The following is a 23,306-nucleotide window of genomic DNA, read 5'->3' as shown; positions in this document are numbered from 1 at the left end:
TCTCCCCTTCTCCTCTCCTCTCCTCTCTGGGTCTGTCTCTCTGTTCAGTATGCTGTGCTGAGAGGGCATCATTACTGGGCCCGCATTTGAGTCATTTTGATTTAAGCAGCCAGACAATGGCCTGTTGATTGAAGCAACCAGAAGGCAGACAATAGGGTTCAATGCTACATAATGTGCCACCATTTTTTCTGAGCTCGCCGTTTTCAGAAAAGGGCCCCGGCTCGCCATTGTGCCTCTCCCGGAGAGAAGAAATGGTGCTTGGGGAGGAGGAATATTTTCCCGTGGTATGTCATTATTTTGCAAATTTCTATTATCTCATCATGTTGTCTTCATTGTAATTGCAGCTAATTAGGAGGCTAGTTAGGAGCCTGGGCTTTGAGGCTGGCTCGGCTGCTGAAAGGAGCCCACCGATTATGGCCCCCGACAAGAGAGGAAGCAGGAGAAAAGGGGAGATTAATGCTGTTACCCAGGAGACACTGGCTTCCATCTGCGGGGAACAATGCAGTTTTGTTTTCGCCGGGATCCTGCTCAGATCAACAGAATGGGCTAGCTCTGCTCTGCTTGGCGACAATGCCCAATTCTGTCTTACCAGGGCTCGGGAAACCCCCCTCTCTCTCCTCACCTACCATGCCTCCCCCACCCCCACCACTCCAGTCACTTTACCTTCCCTTCCTCCTCCTCCGTCCCTCCCCTCCGTCATTCTCGCCACCTTTTCCTGCGTTCAGCGGGCCCTGACTAAAAAGCTTAGCGCCCTCAGCGAGCCAGCCAGCGCCGGTGACTGAGCGCTCTCACACACCCCCAGGATCAGATGAAAGCGGCGCGATGTGTGGATAGAGTTCCCAGGTTGCAGGAGGTCGTGGCCTTGTCACACACAGTGCGGCAAGGTTTTACTCCCCAATCCCTGCCGAGCTCCAAAGCACTTAATGAAATAATATACTCTGTCGCTTTTGCTCTTTCTTCTTCCCCTCGTTCCCTCGCTCACTCACCACACCAAAACACCCTCCCCACCACCTCCCACACCGGGCTGAGGCAGGCCCCTTGTCTCAGCGCAGGGGCCCCGGGGCCCCCAGACACCTTCTTTGGAAAGAGAAGGAGGGAATACAAAGAGACAGGGAGCCTGGTTTGGTACAGTACAAACACACAGAGCACAAGCAGGCTAGGAGAAATGAAAGGCCTTTGTCTGCCTTTGTCGGGGGAGGACACTGGGAAAAAGAGGGAGAGCGAGCACTTATGGATGGAAAGAGACAAATAGAAAGAGACAGAGAGAGGGAGGAGATAGCAGGCTGGATCACATGACTCGGAGCATTGTGATCCTGAGTGAGAGCAGGTTTGGAGCAGAGCATCTCTCCATCTGGTCAGAAAAGGGAAAGACTGATAGATAGAAAAACAGACACTGGGAGAGAGAGAGAGAGAGAGAGAGAGAGAGAGAGAGAGAGCGACACAGCGAGGGAGCAAACACAGAGTGAGAATGAGAGAAAGTATTGAGTAAGTGCCAGCGACATCTGCTCCCGTGGGCACAACAATAAAACTCCCTCCAGATCAGCCTCACACCATATATGCTCACACAATGCATCGGTCTCAAAGGCACAAATAAATATGTGTGTGCTTGTGTTCATGAAGTCTGCCCACTAATCTGTTAAACAGTCACCTACACACAGTCTAAATTAGCTCAATGCATAGACACCGTCTTCTCGTCTTGGATCGTTATCTTGAGAGTGAATCATTTTTTGGGCTCTTTTTCTTGTATATATTGACTCTCATTTTCTCAGTTTTAGGGATGAAATGATGCTTAGTCTAGCTTTTAGTAGTCTCTGCAAAACTCCTGACTGTTTCCCCTTTGCTGCATTGACAAATGATTTGCAGTACATCGTGATTCTTCAAAGGAGAATAGGATTCTTCTATGTGACTCACACATTTATTGTATACCCGCTTCTACTTAGGACTCCAGATGCTTAGTTAATACTTCCATGTGCTCTCACTTTATGGATGTTGCTCTCATTATTCACATATTCTGTTTTCATGCAATCTGCACAGTTTTTATTTTTTTTAATAGCCCGTAAGTCTAAACAGAGGAAAGTGTTGCGTGGTATTGTAAGAAACAGCCTACTTAAGCATCTTGTTGCAAGTAATTGCTGCTGAAGTTGTCTTGGTGGCTTGACCCCTGTTAAATCTATAGCATAATAGATTGTAAATACCAGTTGTTTCTTAGTAAAGAAAAGGAAAACCATATGATATAGTGCCATATAGATGAATAGACATATAGGATCTGGATCTGTCTACATAGTAGCCACACATCCTGTGATTATCAGCCAAGCAAACACTATTGGTACAATTAAATATTGAAATCCCTGTATAAATCCTAGCCATTTATTCTTTCAGATATCTTGCCTTTTGTACACAACAAATGCTTTGTATGTATTTTTTCTGTCTTTTTGGCCAAGGACCTGTTTTTGATTGGCTGAGAGATAATTGAAGTAAAAAAAAAAAAAAAAGGAATTTTTTCTTTTTCAAATTGGGCTTTTGAAAAGTTGGAAAGTTATATGTACCTGCATCTGAAAAGAGAAGCGACAAAACTTTAATCAAACAGCTTGAAAATCCTAACAGATTCTGAAAGCGCGCAGACAAGGTAATCTGTGTTGTTTAGGGGCCGCGGCGTGCCCCGCTCGCCATTTATCTTTGTGGGGAAACATTTCTCCCTGTTGCGTTTAATGTGTAGTCAAAGTGGAGAGGGCGAAACGCGACTCTCTAATTTTGCATGTCATCTCTCTCCAAATCACTGCAAAGATGAGGCCCTTGCCAAAGATTTCCTCCCTTTTTTCTCCTTGCCTTTTTCCTTTTCTCTCCCCTCTTTCTTTACCGCGCTTTTCTTGTTTCCCAAGTTGCAGTTGTCACCGTCGCTTGGCGCCAGGAAATCTCGGGCATCTAAACAGCAGCACACAATGTCGTAAAAAGGCTCTAGAGTTTTACTTTCAGATGTCACTCCAATAGCACACATCTGCTACGTGCCGTGCATCTGCTAGGCTTTCCCGTCTCAGAGAGCCGGGAGCGCTGATTGAACTGAAGACAGAAAGCATCCTCATTATTGCTGGCAGTGAGCGAGCTGGGCTCCCCAACAACCCTTTTAATGCATTCACTCACTTAACTGTTGTGGACGCAAACATGTACACGCACATGCTGTTACGCGCATGTGCACAAACGTGCCGACAAATGCAAACGGCCTACACATAAACACACACACACACACACACATGCTGCTTCAGTGCGAAATCACCCCTGGGTCATGGACAATAGTATTACACAGCCATTGTGTCAGTGCTTACTCAGAGCCTGTCTGTTTAGAAGCACTGGGTCAGAACGCTTTCTCTGCTGCAGAACTTAACCATTTTAGATGCATGCCATTATATGATACACATTGATTCCTACAACCAATTACACATCACACTTACTGTAAACTAGCAATTTCTCTGTAAAGCCCTCAAACACTCGCAACAAAACAAGGCACTTGAAGTTGTAGGATAAAGTTTTTAATGTAATTGAAATGTGTGTCCATTTATAGCCAGGATGTTTAGCTAACCTTGTCAAGAATTGCTGACTCAAATCTTTAAATGTACCGCCATATAAAAACGGGACACACCAATGAGTGACAGAATCAGGGTGTCTTCGCCAGCAGACATCTTGCCACGTCCCAAGGCATTGTATGAGGAGTCAGGAAATAATCCTAGAGTGTGATGTTATTCGACAAAACTAAACGAAGCAAAACCATTGACCAGGTTTATCTTTGACAATACGCTGCTGTGGCAGCATTGCACGTTGATGGCTGATGGATTATGAGGGCCGGCTGATGCTCGAACATGAACTAGTTTGTATGATATGCATGTTTAAAGGCCACTCTCGAAAAGGGAGAAGCAGTATCGTTTAAATACGGGGATAACGGCACACATTTTCAAACAGTCTCTCCTCGAGTACATTAGTACAAAGATGTGAGGGGAGGGGGCTTCCGAGGCTACTCGACCGTCTTACAAGCACTTCTGACAGTGTTAACTGGCAGCTTAAGCAAGATCAAACTGTTTAGTAGAGAGTCCAGTTTTGCCTAAGTATTGACTATTTGCTCTGAAGTTTCAGCACTTCCTTTAAATAGAGAGCAGGGTGATAAATGGGGGGATAAATCATTTCCTCAGAGGTTGATTGACATTTTTTATTTATTTATAAGGATCTTGCCTGCCGAAGCATAAAGCCCCTGGCACCCTGACAGTGTGGCGAGGTCGGGGACTCGAGTCTGTTTGGTGTGTTCCATGCCGTCGTCCGTCGGAGGGGCCTTCATTTTGGCCGACCTGACTGGAGGGCGGGCAGTCGGACTCACCCGGAAATAGTGCTAACCTGGAAATAACGAGCGGGATGAGTGACGAACGCCTCTCAAAATCTGACGAAAATCTTTCAAACTGACCTTTGTTGATCTGAAATGAAGACTGATTCAGCTACTCCATGGCCTATTTCTCTTTTTAAAATGTTTTCAGAAACACGTTTTAGTGAACTATTTTCGTAAAAATAAGAGATCGTATTTCAAGCCGCCATTACTATCGGCTGGAGAAGCCAGACCTAAGTGATGCGTTCGTCATTTCCGGTTTTCATTTTTTGTATCGCGTCTCGCGCACGCGCAGAACGTACTCTTAAGACGGCGTCGCTTCGGTGTGTTCCGAGGCACTTTTTGGACCTCGGGGAGCAGACTAATCAACTTTTCTGCCGACGGTCAGCCGTCGGGTTGGTGTGTCAGGGGCTTAACAGATGTATGTACAGTTGCTGGTTGCTTCCAGGTATTTCAGTGTTGGGATGTCTAAATAACCTTTAGTCAAAAATAGCAACCGCGTCACATGAAGCGCACTCGCTGAGTTCTTTTTCTTTTTAGTTTTAGTACGTACTGCAGCTGCCCTTAAAAAGTATGTACTGTTGCATGCAGTATGCATACAATCGGGACATACTACTTCTCCGTAGCATTGCACCTTGAGCTTTGACCCTATGGCTCATACAGTATATGCTGCGCAAAATCAAAATCCGACTCGATGCAGTAGGACATCCTGGTATCTTTGACATACTGCATTTGACATGCTATGTATTGGGACATACTAAATCTTATTCTGGCATACTAAATAGTATGGTAGTATGGGTATTATAACACAGGCAGGGACTTTTTAGGTGACGTCAGCTTCTGGATACAAGCTGAGCAAGCGGTGACTGTCCAAAAATGTGCAGTGGTAGTGAGGGTGGCCCAGTCTCCGCCCCCCCCACCCCCCCCTTAAATCCCATGACCACCTTCAATCATCACGAATCTGTCTGCCCGCTCTCTTCCTGCCTGGTCCATCGCAGAGCACTGCTCCACAGCTGACCGGAGCCTTGGCTTCTCACCCTCACCTACTGACGCGGTGGTGATTAGTGGTTACCGTGGCAACCGTCGCTAGTGTCGAACTTTAATGGCCACATTTCCAGGCCGGTTGCCAGTATCAAACAAAAGCCCTTCCAAGTCCTCTGCTAATCGCTGCCCCTTTTCTGAGTCAGCGTCACTATTCAACAGATACACCATCCCTTCACTTAACCATGATTTGCTCATCTGGTAGTTTGTTTCATGCCTTTTAATAATAAGGAGTTCTGTAACTCTGTATGCTGCTGGTCAAATTTAGATTAATTGTTCATTTGTTCATGTAACTTTGATCCCCCTCACTACTTTAGTGAACTTTTGATCTTGATGTTGAATTGTCTCGACATAAGAGACACAGCATAGGCCCCTTTCTGTATGCATGCAGAAGTCATCCACTACTTCCACTTCTTCCTCCCCACGAAAAAAAATAAAATAAATAAATCACTGTCACAGGCTTTCACAGACAGAGGCCGATTAGGAAGGATTTCTAAAACGAAGGTTAGGGATTGCAGACGTGAGCAGGGAAGTGTGCCAATACAGCCAGCTGAGTTTGAGTGTGTAAGCTGTATTAGCTGGCTGGGGTCAGCAGGGGTGAGGCTGTTCACCAGGTTAATAGCTACAGAATGAACTGAGTACGCAGTAATAGAGTGATAACAGGACTGGGGTTGGGTAGAAGATGGAGGGGGGGGAAGAGGAAAAGACAAGCTGAGAAGAGGGTGGGAGTAGGAAAAGGGTGAAACAAAAGAGAAGAAGGCAAGGAGATGAGGGTTACGTATCCGTTTAAGGTGAAGTGGGGACTGTGGGTGGGGACATAGACATAGGGAAGGCAGTTTTGTACATTTTTTTTATTTAACCTTTATTTATACAGGTTAATCTCATTGAGACACAGGGTCTCATTCTCGAGAGGGACCTGTTAGGGAAAATGGACAACATCAGTTACAGACAGACAAAACAGATTACAATAGTATACACAATATTTACTATATACAATATTTAAACGAAAGTCAGTGCATGGCAGCTGGGTTGGATTAGAAAGAGAGGGAGAGAGATGGTGGAAGGACTATGGGAAGAGATGAGAGTAGAGAGAAAAGGAAATAAATCGATAGGTAATGACAGAGGTGAGGACACAGTACAACTGACAGTGATTGACATGAAATGTTAGTTCAGCATGTGTAATGCGTGTTTTGGTGTAAAGCACTTAATGTGAATGTTTTTGGGGATGTAACTTCAACGTAAATCCACCTTGTCCTCCTACCATGAGGGTAAAATAGCTGAGGACATTTGGTGAGGCCGATGGGGCATGTAGTGCTGGAGAAGAGTTGTGCAACATGTCTTAAGTTTGATCGAAATGCTTTGCAGATTGGCATGAATTATGCACTTTTACATCAGAAAGCATGGACCTTTCTCATGCTGCAGTGATGAAAGCAGGAACCCAGGTGTAAAACGACTATTTTTATTATGTTTGTTTTTTTATTTGTTTGTATCTACTCTGTTGTTCTGCTGTTCTGTTGCTCTATACATGATCCGGAGGACCCCCATGAAAACGAGATATTGCATCTCATGGGGCTGATCCTCTAATAAATGTTCATAAATAAATAAATAAATATAATGTAGTGTAAAGATATAAGCAACGCAATATCATAATACCTCTCATTTGGGTCTTTTTTTGCAAAAGATGTTGGTTTCCAAGCACTTGAAAAAAGCACTTGAAAAGCGTTAATGTTGTGCAGAGACACATTGAAAGATTCTACATTCACATGTTGGAAGACCCAGACCATTTAGTTTCAATGAGAACTTTCGATATTTGCAGCAACAAAGGTAGCTGCTTGCATTGCTGCTCACATACTGTTTGTCCTCACTTTAAAAAAAAAAAAAGAAAAGTAGGTGCATTTGAATGTTTGGATTTCTATGCCTCATTACAGTGTGAGATTGATGTCAAAATAACTTATGCATACAAGACAAACAGTGCAACAAGCAAATTAGGCTTCACCTTATTGCCTTAAAGAGCATTCCACATCAAGAAGAGCGATTTTTTTAATGATAAATTCAAATGTTTTTATGTAAATATTGTTCTATTTACATTACAAGTGAGGGGAGCGAGTCCCCCGGTAGACACTTCATGAAGTAAGGTGAAGACAGATGAGAATCAGAACCTCTGGACGGGTTAAATGATTAGATTCCTGCGCAAACACAACGGCGTGTGTATGTGTCCTTGTCCGTGGTCTAATGACTGCAGAGAGTGGAACACAGGAGGGAATTAGTCGTCATTGCATATCAAAGGCTTAGCCATTAGAGACATTGGGTAGGGCCTTCCTAATGAGAGAGGGGAACCGGTGTTTTTCTGCTGGTGTGTGTGGGAGTGTGCAGTGTTTGGTTAGGTCACAGTATATGCATCCACACACACACCTTCAAACGCAGCCTGCTTTATACATATTGCACCCTGTCACACATATTTAGGGATTAAGGTACTGATCAGCAATGCACATTAACATTAGACATAATTCATAGAAACACACATTTATATACATGTAGACAAAGTCAGAGGCACACACACACTGTGTTGCCAGGGCCCTCTGGCAGGCCTCGCCGTGCCTCTCAGTGTGGCATGGCGTGGGCAGAGGTGCCAGCGAGATGCCAGGGCTTTGTGTGCCACGCTAGATCAACGCCAGCCATTGCAAGTACACAGCACACAACGCGCCCGGAGGTACAGGACTCACCCACCTATACTTTCTATCCATACATACATCCATCTCCTATATGTGTTCTCTTATCCTCTTAATTTATGTGTGTGTGTGTGTGTGTGTGTGTGTGTGTGGCGTCGCGTGCGTCGTTCGTGTAGGCTGCGGCATGTGGCTGATTGCGGCCCTCTGTGCCATCTGCAGCAACCCCCACCCTTTTCACTCATCACAAGGGTGGGCTTAACCATCTGTGTGCCAGTGTGTTCCCACAGTGAGAAAAGGAGGGCTTGTGGGGGTTGAGTGGTGGTGACGGGGGTTGCCACAACAAACACACACACATAAAAACCATTTTTTAAAACACTGCATGTTTAGATAAAAATGAAGAATTGACATGCTAGTGCCCGACAACATAAGGTGGCCCTGCGTGCAGAATACTGCAAAGAAAGTGCAGGCAATGTCATCTAATGTATGACTTGTAAGATGATTCTGTTTAATTCAAACAAATGTAGGAGCATATTGTGCACAGTGTGTGCTGGCATATATTTGATCATATATCATCAGGCTTGAAGCTGCAGTCCAGAGGGAGTCAAAGAGAGCAGCAGCTGGATAAGTGTCAACAACTCCACAAGCGCCCATGTTATAAGAAGCCAATAGTAAGAGTTAAGGGTCAAAGCGACAGTGGGCAAAAGATGGATCATGGGTAGAAGTGCTCGGATGTAAGTAATAGAATCTAAAGCACGTATTTCTTAACGCTCTTATGTTTAACCAGTACATAGGCACATAAAGGATTGAAGTGTGTCAACATAATCATGCATTATGTTGTTAATGCATGTATTTTTGCACACCTAACCTGTTTGGTGCGGTTCATTTGAACTCTGGGGCTGTTGTGAAATGAATCGAACTCTAGTACCAGACGGACTAAATAACCGGATTGACACTAGGGTTTTGGTTGGCTTTCAAGCAGTCTTTTGTGCAGTCTGTCTGTAGTATGAAAGCAAAACAGACCGATTTTATGATAGTCGATATGTGATTTCATCATGAATTAAAAACAAAACAAAAACTAAACTACTATTAAATCCATCTTCTGGCTGTGAACTGTTAAGGAAGCAATCTGATGAGTGAGCTGTTAATTTGTGGGTTAAGTTTAATCGATCAGAAAAAGAAACAGGTTTAACTGGAATGTATCATGCTTCTTTTTTTTTATCCTGTTTCTGTCTGGTTCTCATTATTTATAAAGTAAGGGCAATTTGCCGATTTGACTAATAATACTGATTATCAGTTATTTCCTGGTCTGCTCCTTGTGACAACAAAGAACATAAAATACACATAAGGCGCAATAATGTGTAATATGATTTTTATCCCATGAGTCTGTGTAGCGATGATGGTGATGCGAGATGAAAGTCGCCAAAACGGTCCAATCAGTGAGTTACCTGTCACTCCACAAGACTGAGGGCCCTATCTTGCACCCGGCGCAGCGCAAAGCACAACGCAAGTGTCTTTGCTGGACCGACGCAGTCCAGTCCCCACGTCGTTTAAGTAGCAGATGCACCTGCGCCCATCTGTGCGCCCATGGGTGTGCTGGTCTTACAGGGAGGTGTGTTCAGGGGCATTCTTGGCATATTGCTATCTTAAGGCAGCGGAAAGTGATCGCGCCATTGACCAACAAAACCCTGTTCTAAAGTCAGTAACGCAGCATTTCATTGTTATTTTAACAGCGCATTAGTAAAATGCGCCTAGGCTCGTGCACTGCGCGCGCACACTATGCTTGTTACACACACAGGGCGCGCAGCAGCACACAAACGTACAAAAGATGAAAAATAAAAATATTACACCGTGAAATAGTATTATGATATGATCTCGCGATAATCCTCGCATGGATTAATTTCACAGATGAGCAGATAATTTTCTTCTCTTGGAAATCTCTCCTTCCTGCTCAGCAAATCTGCCATCATAAGAGCAATGCGCCAAGGTTGAAACGCGCCTGGCTTTTAAAGGGAAAGGGAGGTGACACTCTGATTGGTTTATTGCACGTTACGCCCAAAACACACCTATGAATTAATGAAGACCCTAAGTACAACCCTTTTGAACCATGCGCCTGGCACACAGACCCTTTTTTCCGCCGTCAAACTAGGAAAAGTGGATTCGTACACGCAAAATGACGCACATGCGCCAGGCGCGTCATTTGCAAAGTGCTTGTAAGTGCGTTTTTATCCACCTGTTTTTATGCATTTTCAGTTTGCACATAAAAACAAAAACGTGGATAACAGTGGAAACACCGAAAAATGTAAAAACAAATGTAAATACAGTGTAATGCTTGGATGAGGTGGAAAAGTTGGTGCATCAAAAAAAGCCAACTGCGACAAAAATGCGATGGAAATGGGCAAAATCATGACATACATGAAGCGTGGGAAACGTCCACTCAAGGTGTGAAAGTGACCCTCGTCGTGTGGAAAGACTCCTCTGTTCTGCATAGCCTCAAGTGTTAAATACAACTAATTATTAAATCAGTGTACACAGAAAGAATACAGTGAATAATATACAATGAAAGAACATAAAAAAGCGGTTACTTAATGTGCCACATGCCTGTGGGGATGTTTCATGGTCGTAGGTCAAACTAAGAGCACACAAACACAGGCTTCTGTGCTGGCTACACATTGAACCAATATAGAAATCTAAATGTAAATAGCTTCTATAAAAAGGTGGGGAGTTGTGGTCTGGTAATGACGGTGTGTGGGTGTGGGCTCCATGCTGCTTAACAGAGGCTGCTGGGTTGTAAGATGTTTAGGAAGCTGGCCACATCTGGAGTGGCCACAGGCCAACTGGCTACTAGCCTTAAACCTCAAGCAGAGCTGTTCTTTTTCTCCTGTTCTCTTTTCTTTTCTCTCAGAATCCTTTACTAGTTTTACTCCTATTTCATACCCTTCATTCATTTTGTCACTACTTTGGCATCTTTTTTTATGTCCTGAAATCACGCTCGCTCCACCATCACACAAACATGCACGGCTGGACACGTACAAAAAAATACGCTTCCATGCATGTCCCATGCACTACTTGCCCTTCTGTAAACTACACACACACATACACACACATACACACACACACACACACACACACACACACACACACACACACACACACACACACACACACACACAACACACAGACTAACACTTCTGTCTCTATTGTTCTTTATCACACATGGCTTTGAAGATGAAAAATAGAAAATAAAAACTCTTAAGTGTCAAACCTCACACCCAGTCTGCTGTGCGATAAGATTAGATTTATTTCTCCAGCTGTGACATAGAAAATGGAAGTGGATTATTTAGTAAAAAAAAAAAAAAAATGACAGAATTAAATTAAAACTTGTAGGCGTTATTGTTAAGCAAGGAACAGAGGGGGCTTAAATATATAGGCTCAGCATAGGCCTCAGGCAGCAGATAGCACAATCTCCTCTCCTCTTGTTCTCACCAATGGACTTAAAAAACACATATAAACAGCCTTCCAGGACCACAAAGCCTGTGTAGAAAATCAGAAAATCATTTCCTCTTCCCTCTAGATTCCCTCATGCGCTCTCTCTCTCTCTCTCTCTCTCTCTCTCTGTTCTCTCTGTCATCCCCCTTCTCCCTCAGAGCAAGTCCACAGGGGGCTGCCTGGGCGCATCAATCCAGGGTTGAGCTTGTGCCTTGACGTGGAGAAACACAAAGTGCAGAGATTTGGTGCATAAACATGTGTGCTCTTAAGAAGAAAAACCGGGCCGCAGCGAGAGCGGAGAAGGGGAAGGGTGCCAAATCCTCCCATTCAGCCTCAGACCAAAACAAGGCAGCATCCTGACAGCTTTGAGGTGGAGCGGGACTGGAGGGGGGCTAGGGGATGGAAAGAGGGGGAAGAATGAGAATAGAGGGAGAGAGATAGCAACTGTGATGGAGGAGGGAGATGAAGAGGTAGAGAGAGAGAACATCAGCTCCTGGGGATAAGAACAAAGCTCAGGGAGTCTCAAAGTGATAATCCGCTGTGTTTTCACATTTAAAAATGTTTTGCTATCCCCTATCTCTGTGATATAATGAGACTGGGAATCAACTTTTAGTTACTTCTGTCAGGGGAAAGAACTTGTGGTGCCCAGGAAATGATGCATCTATTGTCCTGGACGGCACGAAAAACCTTTTTTAAAGTTTCCTTCTTCCCCCGACAAACCTCCACTCATTACGTGCACAAAATAACTTAATTACCATAAATATCTAGATTAATGTAATAGTTAAATTAAAGGTTTGGCATGGATTGCAGTGCGAGTAGCTTTAGAATCGATGGATGGTTGAGTTAGTTTTAGGATAAAGATTGATGGGGAATTGATGGGGCAAGAACCAAAAGTGGTCAGGTGGTCGTAAATAAGCCACAGCCGTTCAGCCGCATTATCTAAAGCACTTTAGTTGGAGGGGAAAGTGAAATGAGAGTACCTGAAACGGCAGTTATGTTTCCTCATTTCACCGGAAAACCATAAATGTGAACCAGAAAGTTTAACCAGAAAGTTGGTCTGTAAACTTTGATGGATGTATAAATAGGGACAGGTTTTATAATGATCCTTGCCCTGTAAGACTTCTTTTTAGGTGATTTGTTGTGTTTGTCGTGAGTGCTGTATTGTAACGAAGCTAAAGACAAGCAGGGAGTTCATGCAGGGAGACAACTATCATTCTAGTTTGTCATCACTTTGGAGCTCAACCCCTCTCTAGCCTGGGAAAACCCTGACGAACTTCCAGGCAAATTTGAGATTTGCTCTGCAAGTCAGTCTGGCCAAGAGCCCATTCAAGCCCATTTCGAGGCACCAATCACAACCGCTGAGGCGGGCTTCACACGATGACGATAGCGCAGCGACGGCGAGCAGCTTCTTGTTTACGTTCAACGTGACGTATGTCACCCGGATCGTTGGCCTGATTGGTTGAAGGACTATCCGATACGCCCAGAGGCATTTGAGCGGCGTCCGTTGGTGACGCCCCTTTGGAAATGGGCTGCGAATGGACCTTGCCCAGACCCACTCTCAGTTACAACTGAGAAGGGTCTGGTGTCAACCAGGCTACAACCTCTCAGTTATTAGCCAATTCACAGGCTTTCTGGTCATCCAATGGTCATCTTAACTGAAGGTTTTAAAAAAAATCTTTTTATTTAAAGCATGTATTCTGTTTCTTCTCTCTACTCTCATTCCAGTCTATGCTATGGTTTCACCCCTCCATCCCGCTACCACCACCCTGTCTATGGCTCCCTAGGGGAATCTCCAATTGGCTGCTATTTTTAGGACTCTCTCCCTATAAATCCAATCGATGTGGTCAACAGGCCTTTTATCAATTGAAGTTTTTGCATTGTCACTCGCTTGTGTTGTCCTTCCTGAGCAAGACACTGAACCTCACATTGCTTCCAATGAGCATTAAGTATTGCTTAATGGCTGTTTTTAATGGAAATATAATCTTGCACCGTCATGTATCTAACGGTCTTACACAAGTGGCAGCTCGGTGGATGAAGTCCATGTCCATCTCTTTCTGCCATTCATCCTCACTGCTTTGAGCCAGCAGATTTTCCCTCCCAGATATTTCAATTATTCTCATTCCTTTCTCACTGCAGATTGATTTTAGTCAGTCAAAGGCTTTAGTTTGCTGTTAATTGAAGAGAGAGGAAAAGTTCAAGGAAAAGTGTCAGTCAGGGTTTTTTTTTAGGTTTTTTTTAATTGCAGTGTATTTGTATTTGTTTGTGCGCTCGTGTATGAACACTTTTTGTTGTTGTCCATGTTTGCATGTGTGTGTTTCCTAGATGTCTGGACTGGACTGGTCATTTTTTTCTTTTGTTAATCATTCACTTTTTTTTTTTTTTTTTTGTATTTCTCTTCCCAGGCTGGTGTTTCATTAACCCTGCTGTGACACAGACTCCCTTTCATTCACTTCTCGCATTGTCTGCTCCAGCCGCTCGCTCACTCACAGCACCAAAGATTACTAATAAATAAGTGACACCAGAAACAGCCTGTTTTTCCCCTCAGCCGTAATTAACTTACTTGATGTTTTCAAGAGAGAGGAGGGGGGGGGGAAATCCAGCTAATTAGGAGTGAGTTAAGATTCGCACAAAGAGTACAGATCGTTAATTAATTTTCCACGCAGCCATTGTCGGGGAAGAAAACAGCTTTGTTTACAGTGTTTGCCACGGCGGTTAGAGCAGCGCACTCGCTGCGGAAGCACCGCACACACTGCAGTCCATATCCAGTAACCTTGATCAAGACTGTCTGCAAGTTAGACAAATAAAGGGATGGGCTAAAATGCCATCCGTCAGCCGAGACAGAAAAAAAACCCTGCCATCTGAAATCACTGATAGTTAAGTTAGGGTTACTGTCTGTAGTTATAGCATAGGCGTAGTTCTCTTCATACCTGGCTATCCTAAAAAGAGTGAATCTGGTGTGCCATTACTGACACAACCCTACTGGTGGTAAAAGTGGCAGAGAGCAGTTTGTCTTTTGGTCTCTACCTGTCTACCTGCCCACTTTTCTGTGCATGAATTGATGGGTTTTGGAGGTGGAACAGACATCAGACACCGTAGACTGTAAAAATAATGGACGAAGGTTTCGGGCCTGAAAAGTGAAGCCAATGCGGAAGTGCCTAAAACCTGAATTCTGTCTAATTTCCGGCAGAGGGTTGCAAAAAGAAGTCCGTTTCTATAGATGTCTATGGGAAAATTGTTATTATTATTATTATTATTATTTTATTTTAGTTTACCTTTATTTAACCAGGAAAAGACTCATTGAGATTAAAAATCTCTTTTTCAGGAGTGTCCTGACCCTACTTCTGCCTTGATTTTTAACTTCAATAAACATTTACATAATGAGTTTATGGCCCTCTACTTTCAAGTCTTCTTCAATACAGCATGGTGTTCATTTTGTAAATGATGGTCCCATTTATATTAAATTGACGATAAAGCAAGGGATGCTGTAGCTGCGTGGCTACACGTTAATCTTGAGCTTTGACCCTCTCAATGTGTGTTTTCACTTCATCAAAGTTCATTGAAACATTTGGTCGCTAGGTCTGGGCAATATATCGATATTATGTCGACAATAAAAAAGCTGCTGGGTGACGTCACAGATGCTACGTCCACCATTGTCACTATGGACACACAGAGACAGCGAGAAAGAGTTGCTTGTAAGTGTAAAGGCTCTGCGCGAGACGTAATACGTCTCCATAACAGCAGGCGGCGCTAATCTGTATTGTCGCCCAAAAAAACAAAACCCGGAAATGACGAACGCGTCACGTGGGTGTGGCTTCTCCCAAATTTCAAAGCCAACCATAATGGCTGCTGGTTCGGAATACAATCTCATATTTTACGAAAATAGTTCACCGAAACGTGTTTCTGAAAACATTTTAAGCGAGAAATAGGCTATGCAGTTGCTGAATCTGTCTGTTTTTTTGATCGGCAAAGGTCAGTTTGAAAGATTTTTGTCAGATTTTGAGAGGCGTTCGTCACGCTTATCCTGCTCGTCATTTCCGTTAAGTGTTTTAACATAAGTGCACTGATTCGCTAGTCGAGGGCTAGCACTCCACCAATCAGATTGGTCATTGAGTCCGACTGCCCACTGGCCGATTCAACAAGTCAAATCAGCCCAAATTAAGGCCGACGGCTCCTCCAACTGACGAAGGCACGGAACCCACCGAACAGACTCAAGTCACCGACCTCGCCACACTGTCCGACGGCTGATAATCGGGTTGGTGTGTCAGCGCCTTTTAATGAACGTGCACATGTCTACATCCATGTCACCGCATATCTGTTCAAGTACCACAGGATAGAAGGTGTGTGTGAGTGTGTGTGGATGAGAGCGGCCCGAGCCCCCCGCCTGTATTAAGAAGGGCCCTGGCAGCAAGAGATAGTGGCTCTATCTTAATGGCTTCTGCTGCCTGCCACTCAGCCTTCAGACGGGGTCCTTTGCCTGCACGTGTCTCCCCACGATAAAGCCACTTCACAGGGCTAGTGCCTCTCCACGCTGGCCTCTCTTCTCTCCTCCTCTCCCAGGAAAGAAGAGAGAGAGAAAAAAAGATGCCAGAGGTATTGATATATGAACCCACCCTGAGACTGAGAAGAGCTGCGAGCGAGAGACTGAAGGGGGAAAGAAAAGAAGTAGCATTCACACCGCAGGCCTTCATGCTCAATTCTAAATTGTTGATCATATCTGTTATTTTTGAAAGACTGTCCTAGGATGTAGCCTAGAATATGATATCTGATACAATGTCAAAAAACATAAGTTTATAGGCTAACAGTAAGACATCACAGCTATATTTAGATCTACGTTTTCCCTGCACATTTTGAATGCATTTTCGGTTTTAGGTGCGTTTGTTGACTTATCGATTGAAATAAGGCGTCTCTTCACTTGACACTAGTCAAGTTTTCCTTCTGGCTTTCTTTCCGTTGTTGTGTCTCGGTGTCATTAATGTATTAATGCGGGCATAACTGAGCCGCTGTGGGTGCCAAAGTTCTAACTGTGACTGAGGTAAACTTTACTCAGTCCACTGTAATTCCACTGGTAGCTTATCCTGAGGGAGCACCACTGCAGGGTCCCTATCACCAGACACAATGTTGATATTGAACGGTTCTGCAAAGGGTTAATGTTCAATTAATCAATTTTATCTTTTGATGATATTATCTCTCCAACTAGATTTATATCCCCCTTGACAGAACTGTTTTGTCAACTGCTTTTTCGAGGCTGCTCCCCAAAAAAAAAAACAGGTTTAATGTAAACAGTAAACAGGGTTAATGTTAGATTACTGCATATACAGTACAACGGTATATTTTCTTGTTTAATTAAGAGGACTTGTTGGCTGCTTCCATTGTAAAAAAATAAAATTAACTGCCAACCTCAACCTTTGAGCCAATGTTAACGAAAAAATCCTTGGGGTGCTCAAAATTATGGGAAGTTTGAACATCTATATTTCTGCTTTTTTTTTTTTTTTCTTTTTTTTACATCTGCTGATGAGGACCATTATCAATATCTGTACTATATGGTTAAAGTAGTGGAGACATTGTTGTTACATGTATCAAAAAAGCCAACTTAAATTCTTAATCTGTGACACAAACTCTGGCACACACCATCCATCGCTCCAACCTTCACGGCCTTACTTTCCGCCTTGCTACATACAGTATTTGGCTCACGTCTTCAAAGACGTGAGCCATTGGGCGTCAATTGTGTGCTGCAGCTTCATACTATACGAAGCTAGATCTTTTGGATAGCTGGCTGAACAATCAGTCATCAATATCAACATCATTCATAACGCAATTGCTAACCGTTTTCATCTCGTGGTAAATGGCTACGATTGAAATTCTAAAAAACATTGCCAGATTTTGGGCTGCTCGGTCCTAGAATTTTGATTCACGGCACAGCAACATTCAACAAGCCCTAGCGTGCTCATTTCTCTGTGATTTAAATGCAAACTGTGTCATTTTCTAGATGTGTGTCTTCTACAGAAAACCCTCTCAGGTCCATAGCTACTGATATGCCACATTGTGTTCAACGTGTGTCTCCGCATTTGCATAATATGTTATGGAAAAAGTGTGTGTGATGTGTGTGTGTGTGTCTGTGTGTGTGTGTGTGTGTCTTCAGGCTTTGGGATTGTTTACTGCCGGTCTCTCCCTGCCCCTGCACATGGTCGGCCCCTAATGCACTACAGCTGTTAGGGTCCCGACACAGGGGCCTCCCATCAACGGTTTCATTGTAATGGACTCTGTGTATGTGTGGTGTGTGTACATGCTTGCTTGTCCGTGTGTTTTTTTTCCTGTGTTTGTGAATGAGCGTGTGTTTTATTGAACATGAGTGTGTGTGTGTTCTTGCAGCATTGTGAATTTTTGCTGTTCCTTCTGGGTATTTTTTGTTCCTGTCTCTATGTGATAGTCCGTTTCATCGTTTGTGTGTGTGTGTGTGTGTACGTGCGTGCGTGTGTGTGTGCGTGCAGTGTTTCCTGTGGAACGAGAGGGATGGCGTGGGGGCAATGTTCCCAAGTATTTGTGATGGGTAAGAGGATTTGCTTAGTTTTTTTTATCTGTTTTATCTGCGTATTACATTATTAGCTTCCCTGTGATGATGATGAGAAAGAGAGAGAGAGCGAGAGAGATTTTGAGGATGGACAGAAGTGTAGACGTGATACAAAAACATTTTTTGATCACGAAGCAGAATGTACACTCTACAATTCTCTGGTTTATCAGTGAACTGTATGAACTACGCTGCAGACTGAAGTCTCTACTAACAGTGACAAACAGAGTGACGGCTGACTCATATGAACGGGTCAAGCGTGGGTTGAATGCGCATCAGCAGGTCCGTTTTACAAACGTCTGGTCTATGAAATGTCTTGAAACGGCGCTGCGTTTTTATACACTATGATAAATTGGTTATGGTTTGCATCTCTCTTACCAGGCGCCATTTCTCTCCCTCTTCCCGCACACTCATAGAACTGAAGTTAACATTACATCCAGTAACTACCATTTTTCTTATTCCTTTTTGTGGGGTTGGCCCGCCAAAGCAGAATGTTACCAGTGGAAACACTGTTGTGTATTTGTGTTGCATAGCCTGTCTCTGTACAAGCAGCTTTCTCATGCCACCTCCCTCTCGCCCTCTCAAAAAACACAGCTCACATTATGAACCTATGAATCACTTAACCGGCCCCTTTTGTTTCCGCAAAATTTTTCTTGTCACTTGTTCCATCATTGAGAGCACAATACACCTCGGTGGCCTTGTTCGTTCATATTACTCAACAACGTGTTTTAACTGCAGACAATGGCTTACACCTGAGAGGCTGGTTACTCCGAGAGAACTCTGTGCCAGGCTTGTTTCCATGTCTTCCCCTTCATCCTGCCTGTCTATGCTTTTTAATCACTCTTTCTTTGCAGCATGGCTTCATGAGAAAACCTTGACCTCAGGCTTATTGATACAAGCTCATTAGAAACTTTTTTTCTATGCACTGACACTTCGTTTTGTTCACTGTTGCATTATCCTCTGTATTATCGCTTGCATCTAGTGTATATAATAATCCATTGTCAAGTCAGATTGACTTACGGCTAAGTTCATGGCAAAGTAAAGTCTGAAAGCGGCTATTAGCCATACCAAATGTGTGAATGGCAACAATATAAACATCTATTCAAAATATGACAAACACAAGGCTCATTCCTATTCTCTCAGCTGTTCAGGTCAGCGCCGCTCCGGTATGTTGACCATCAGCTGCATAATGGAGAAATTAAGTTTCTGTAATGCACAAATGAGGTTATCATTGGTTTTGCAGCTGTTTACGGGGCCAAGGAGAGTTTCCAATCGCACAGTTTAGTCGGGGAATGCGATTAGATTTAGCCCTCCACTGTATTCTCTCCATTTGACCATGAATTACATTAGGTAAATAGAAAACTAATGCCACAGATTGTTGTTGACATTGACATATTCATATTACTGTCTTATAAAGATCAGGGGGGTGGGGGGGGCGACTACTGGCATGTGTACTTTGTCCGTGTGTGAATGCAAACTTAAAATGCAAAATTCTAGCAATGTAAAGGTGGTAATTGATATCCTTGTTAACAGTCTGCCTAATGGCTTTGTGTGGATGTATCACTATGCATGTAATAGAGAGATATGTTTTCCTACCTAATTAAAGGATGAGGTCACATTAGTGCAAGTTGATTTCCCATGATGCTCCCAGCCTCAGTTGCTCTTGAAAGAATATCTCACTTAAAAAAAACAAAAAAACATACTGCGGTCCAAATCTTTAGAAAAGTACATCTCTACTACCTACCACTTTGTAAGGTTTGGCAGGTCTTTGAATGCAACTAACACCAGACAACGAGTAAGGTCTCGTCTGTAATGTTATCAGATGCTGCAAAGGGTTCTATTTAATGTAAAAGAAAATACATAAAAGAGAACTGGCACTGGTGGTGCACTGTGTGTGTGTGTGTGTGTGTGTGTGTGTGTGTTGTGTGTGTGTGTGTGTGTGTGTGTCAATGTCTGAGTGTGTGTGTTAAAGTATCACAGAAGTGGCAGTCTGTCAGCTCTGCTTTTCTCTGTGCTCTCCAGAACAATAGCTGCAATAGCTGGATTGGCCGTATGTGTGACATGTAGACCACACACTCCTAATAGTGACTGACAGCACTAAGGGCTGGAAGCAGCATGCACTCTCTCTCTCACACACACACACACACACACACACACACACACACACACACACACACACACACACACACACACTACACCTGAGGACACAATGGGTGATTGGTGAGGTTTCCATAAAATTATTGGTGGGTTTCAGTCAGTTTGTATATGTGTATTTTGTGAGTGTGTGTGTGTGTGTGTTCATTCATGCATGTGAGCTTCAGCATATGTTCTGTTGAAAGTGCTCAGCTGTCTTCTCTTCAACAAAACTGTTCCATGTCGCAGAATCAAATGTCTGCTTCTTCTTGCTGCATGAAAACAAAAGAAAACAGAAAGTCTGTTAAACATTTTATTACATCTGATTTGTCATACAATAGCCATGGGAAAAAAAAGTGATTCTGTTTGGCTGGATGATGTGCATTATAAAATAAATCATATTAACACATTCTACTGAAACTAATGGCCACAAATGTTCCTGTATTTAAACATGGGGCTGGTAGGAGGGGAAGAAAGGGTGAACGTGGACTCAATCGACAGCGATGGATGAATCAGTATAGGCTGACATTACTGGAGTTATGAAGTACAATTTATTTCAAGATAGACAAATATAGTGCCAATAAAGTTGAAATGTTTCTTCTAACATGAATTCAAGATCTCTCCAAACATTATTGTTTGATCATAATGACAATCAGTAAAAAGTAAATAACATTTAGAGATGCATTGTTGTTATTTGAATGCATCAGATATGTGATTTAACTTTTTTGGACATTGTAGCAGGGCATTCAGCTGCCGCAGAGAGAATATAATTGCTTCGAGCTCAGGGTAGCTCATATTAATCCTGTGTCAAGGCTTGTTTTACATCCACTGTTCTGTTACTTTATTCTGTTAGCGAAGCCAATCATGTGAAAAGCATGATACAGCTTCACTGTACTAACATAGTGGAACCAAAGGGACAGTAAAAGAGGCTGGAACAACACCAGTTAACCAATTAAGCACGGGTGACCTCTAAGGCATTTAGGCACAAATATGTAGTACAAACTATTACTTTTATCTTCTCTTTTCTTTGTTTTCCGACCGTGAAAGCTATAAGGTAGATTATCATTTTAACAGAGGTTTCCAGGCTGCAGTTGTGATTGTGTCTTTATACAGACACACAAACACTGTATCCAGCGTTATGTCAGGCTGGAACACTGTGTTAGTGTAAAGATGTGTTTCAGTAATCCAATAACTGCCAGAATCCCCTGATTTATCTGCGATGGAATTCATCACGATCGTATGAGATAACGTTATGTTTTAAAGGTCTATCAGTATTGCAATGTATTGTAATCAGTTAAAGTACAAGGTACTGTCATTACCCCTCTTAAAAAACTTTACTTTGAAAGGGAGAAATAAGAGTCAATTATATGGGAAGATACTAAACCTTCAGTATGTGAACATCAACAAGAGAATTAGGAGTGTTTTTATGCTCAACTGTTGATGCAAGCCTTAAAAAAATACAGTAGACGTGTTAATGTGAACTATCTTTTTTGGAACAACATTAATGACTCATAGAACAGACAATCCATAGAATTCTTCTTTTAGTTTTTTGAGTTTGTGGCAAAATGACAGCAATCGAAACAAGTTTATTGAGGACAAATTCCAAATATCTGCTGGTTCGAGGATCTTAAAGTGGAGTGATTGAGTAATATAATTGGGTTTTGAGCTGCTGGTCTGACAAAATAACCAATTTCGCAACACCACCAGGTTGCAACCTCAACCCAAAAGAAGCAAAAACATGAACATTTTTCTAGTATTTACCTCTTAATTCAAATAATTTCTGTTTGTGGTAGAGGAAAACCTGTACTACAACTAAAATCCCAGAGGAACCATAAACATAAAAATACAGACAGAAAAGTGCATGTGCTTGTGTTTTAAATAGTTTACTTTAGTTGACCTGATTGATTAATTTGCTTCTTGTTGCATAATAAAGTGCATGAGGGCTTGCTGTGGTCTTATCACTCTGAAGTGTGTCTACATGATCCGTTAGTTATGTCTGAGTGTGTGAAAACTGTGTGTGTGTGTGTGTGTGTGTGTGTGTGTGTGTGTGTGTGTGTGTGTGTGTGTGTGTGTGTGTGTGTGTGTGTGTGTGTGTGTGTGTGTGTGAGGGAGAGAGAGAGAGACGGATAGAGAGAAGGAGAAAAAGAGAGAGAGATGGACTTGAGGAAGGGGGCAGCACTGCTGTGCATTTGCACTCAGAGTGATGAGCCCTATGGTCAAATGGCCCCTCCCCTTTGCTCTCAAACACACACACACACACACACACACACACTGGGCGACACAGTAAGAGGCTCTGCTGCTGGCCCTTTAAGAGCTGAGCCTAGATCTCACAGCTTACAGCGAGGGAGGGAGAAGAGGAGGGACAGAGGCAGAGAGAGAGCAAGTGAGGGAGGGTGTAAGGCTGAAAGTGTGTGTGAGTAGAGAGACAGAGAGGAACACACAGAGAGAGAGAGAGAGAGAGAACGAGAATCAGCAGTGTGTGTGAGAGGTTGAAGGATCACTTCTATCCCGTTTTGTTTTGGGGAGACTAACCTTGTTCATCTGAGCATTTGTGGGACTGTTTTATGTTGTTGTTGACGAGAGACACGGACCCTTACTCCAGCATGCTCACTGAGCCTGAGCTACCTCAGGAGTGTAACAGGTATGTGACGCTTTCTTACACACACACACACACACACACACACACAAACAAACACACACATTCATGTGGAGATGACAGAGACGGAGGACAGGACGAAGCGGGACAGAGCTAGGGAGGGCAGGGAGGCTAGGGCTAGAAAGTAGAAAGGCATGTGTGAAGAGAAGACTCGGTCTCTGTGTGTGTGTGTGTGTGTGTGTGTGTGTGTGTGTGTGTTGTGTGTGTGTGTGTGTGTAAAGCATGCAAGTGTCTCAGCGAGTCGGCGAGTCAGTTTGAGGCTGGAGAGAGTGTGTGTGTGTGTGTGTGTGTGTGTGTGTGTGTGACAGTGTCAGTGATGGTAAAGGAGAGTTGATGATTGACTCCTATTTTTTTGAAAGAGATACCATATGCAATGCAGGCATTTTATATATA

The 23,306-nt window shown here is 43.2% G+C and overlaps 1 protein-coding gene across 12 annotated transcripts in view; it reads left to right on the top strand.

Moving 5' to 3' along the window:
* sox5 (SRY-box transcription factor 5) overlaps positions 1 to 23,306 on the top strand; it is a 241,631-nt gene that overhangs the window by 130,611 nt on the left and 87,714 nt on the right. For 8 of the 12 annotated variants that reach the window (XM_039791413.1, XM_039791410.1, XM_039791402.1 and 5 more), the window contains exon 1: positions 22,672 to 22,898. The exons of the other annotated variants lie outside the window; for them this stretch is intronic. In XM_039791413.1, the coding sequence (XP_039647347.1) occupies positions 22,822 to 22,898 (77 nt within the window). In that variant the 5' untranslated portion in view covers positions 22,672 to 22,821. Of the gene's footprint in view, positions 1 to 22,671; positions 22,899 to 23,306 lie in introns of those variants that run through there. 12 annotated transcript variants of the gene reach the window in all.

Source organism: Perca fluviatilis, chromosome 23 (assembly GCF_010015445.1).
Source record: "Perca fluviatilis chromosome 23, GENO_Pfluv_1.0, whole genome shotgun sequence".
Taxonomy (NCBI): domain Eukaryota; kingdom Metazoa; phylum Chordata; class Actinopteri; order Perciformes; family Percidae; genus Perca; species Perca fluviatilis.
Note: the sequence above shows the minus strand (reverse complement) of the source record. Positions and strands in the feature narration are given on the sequence as shown.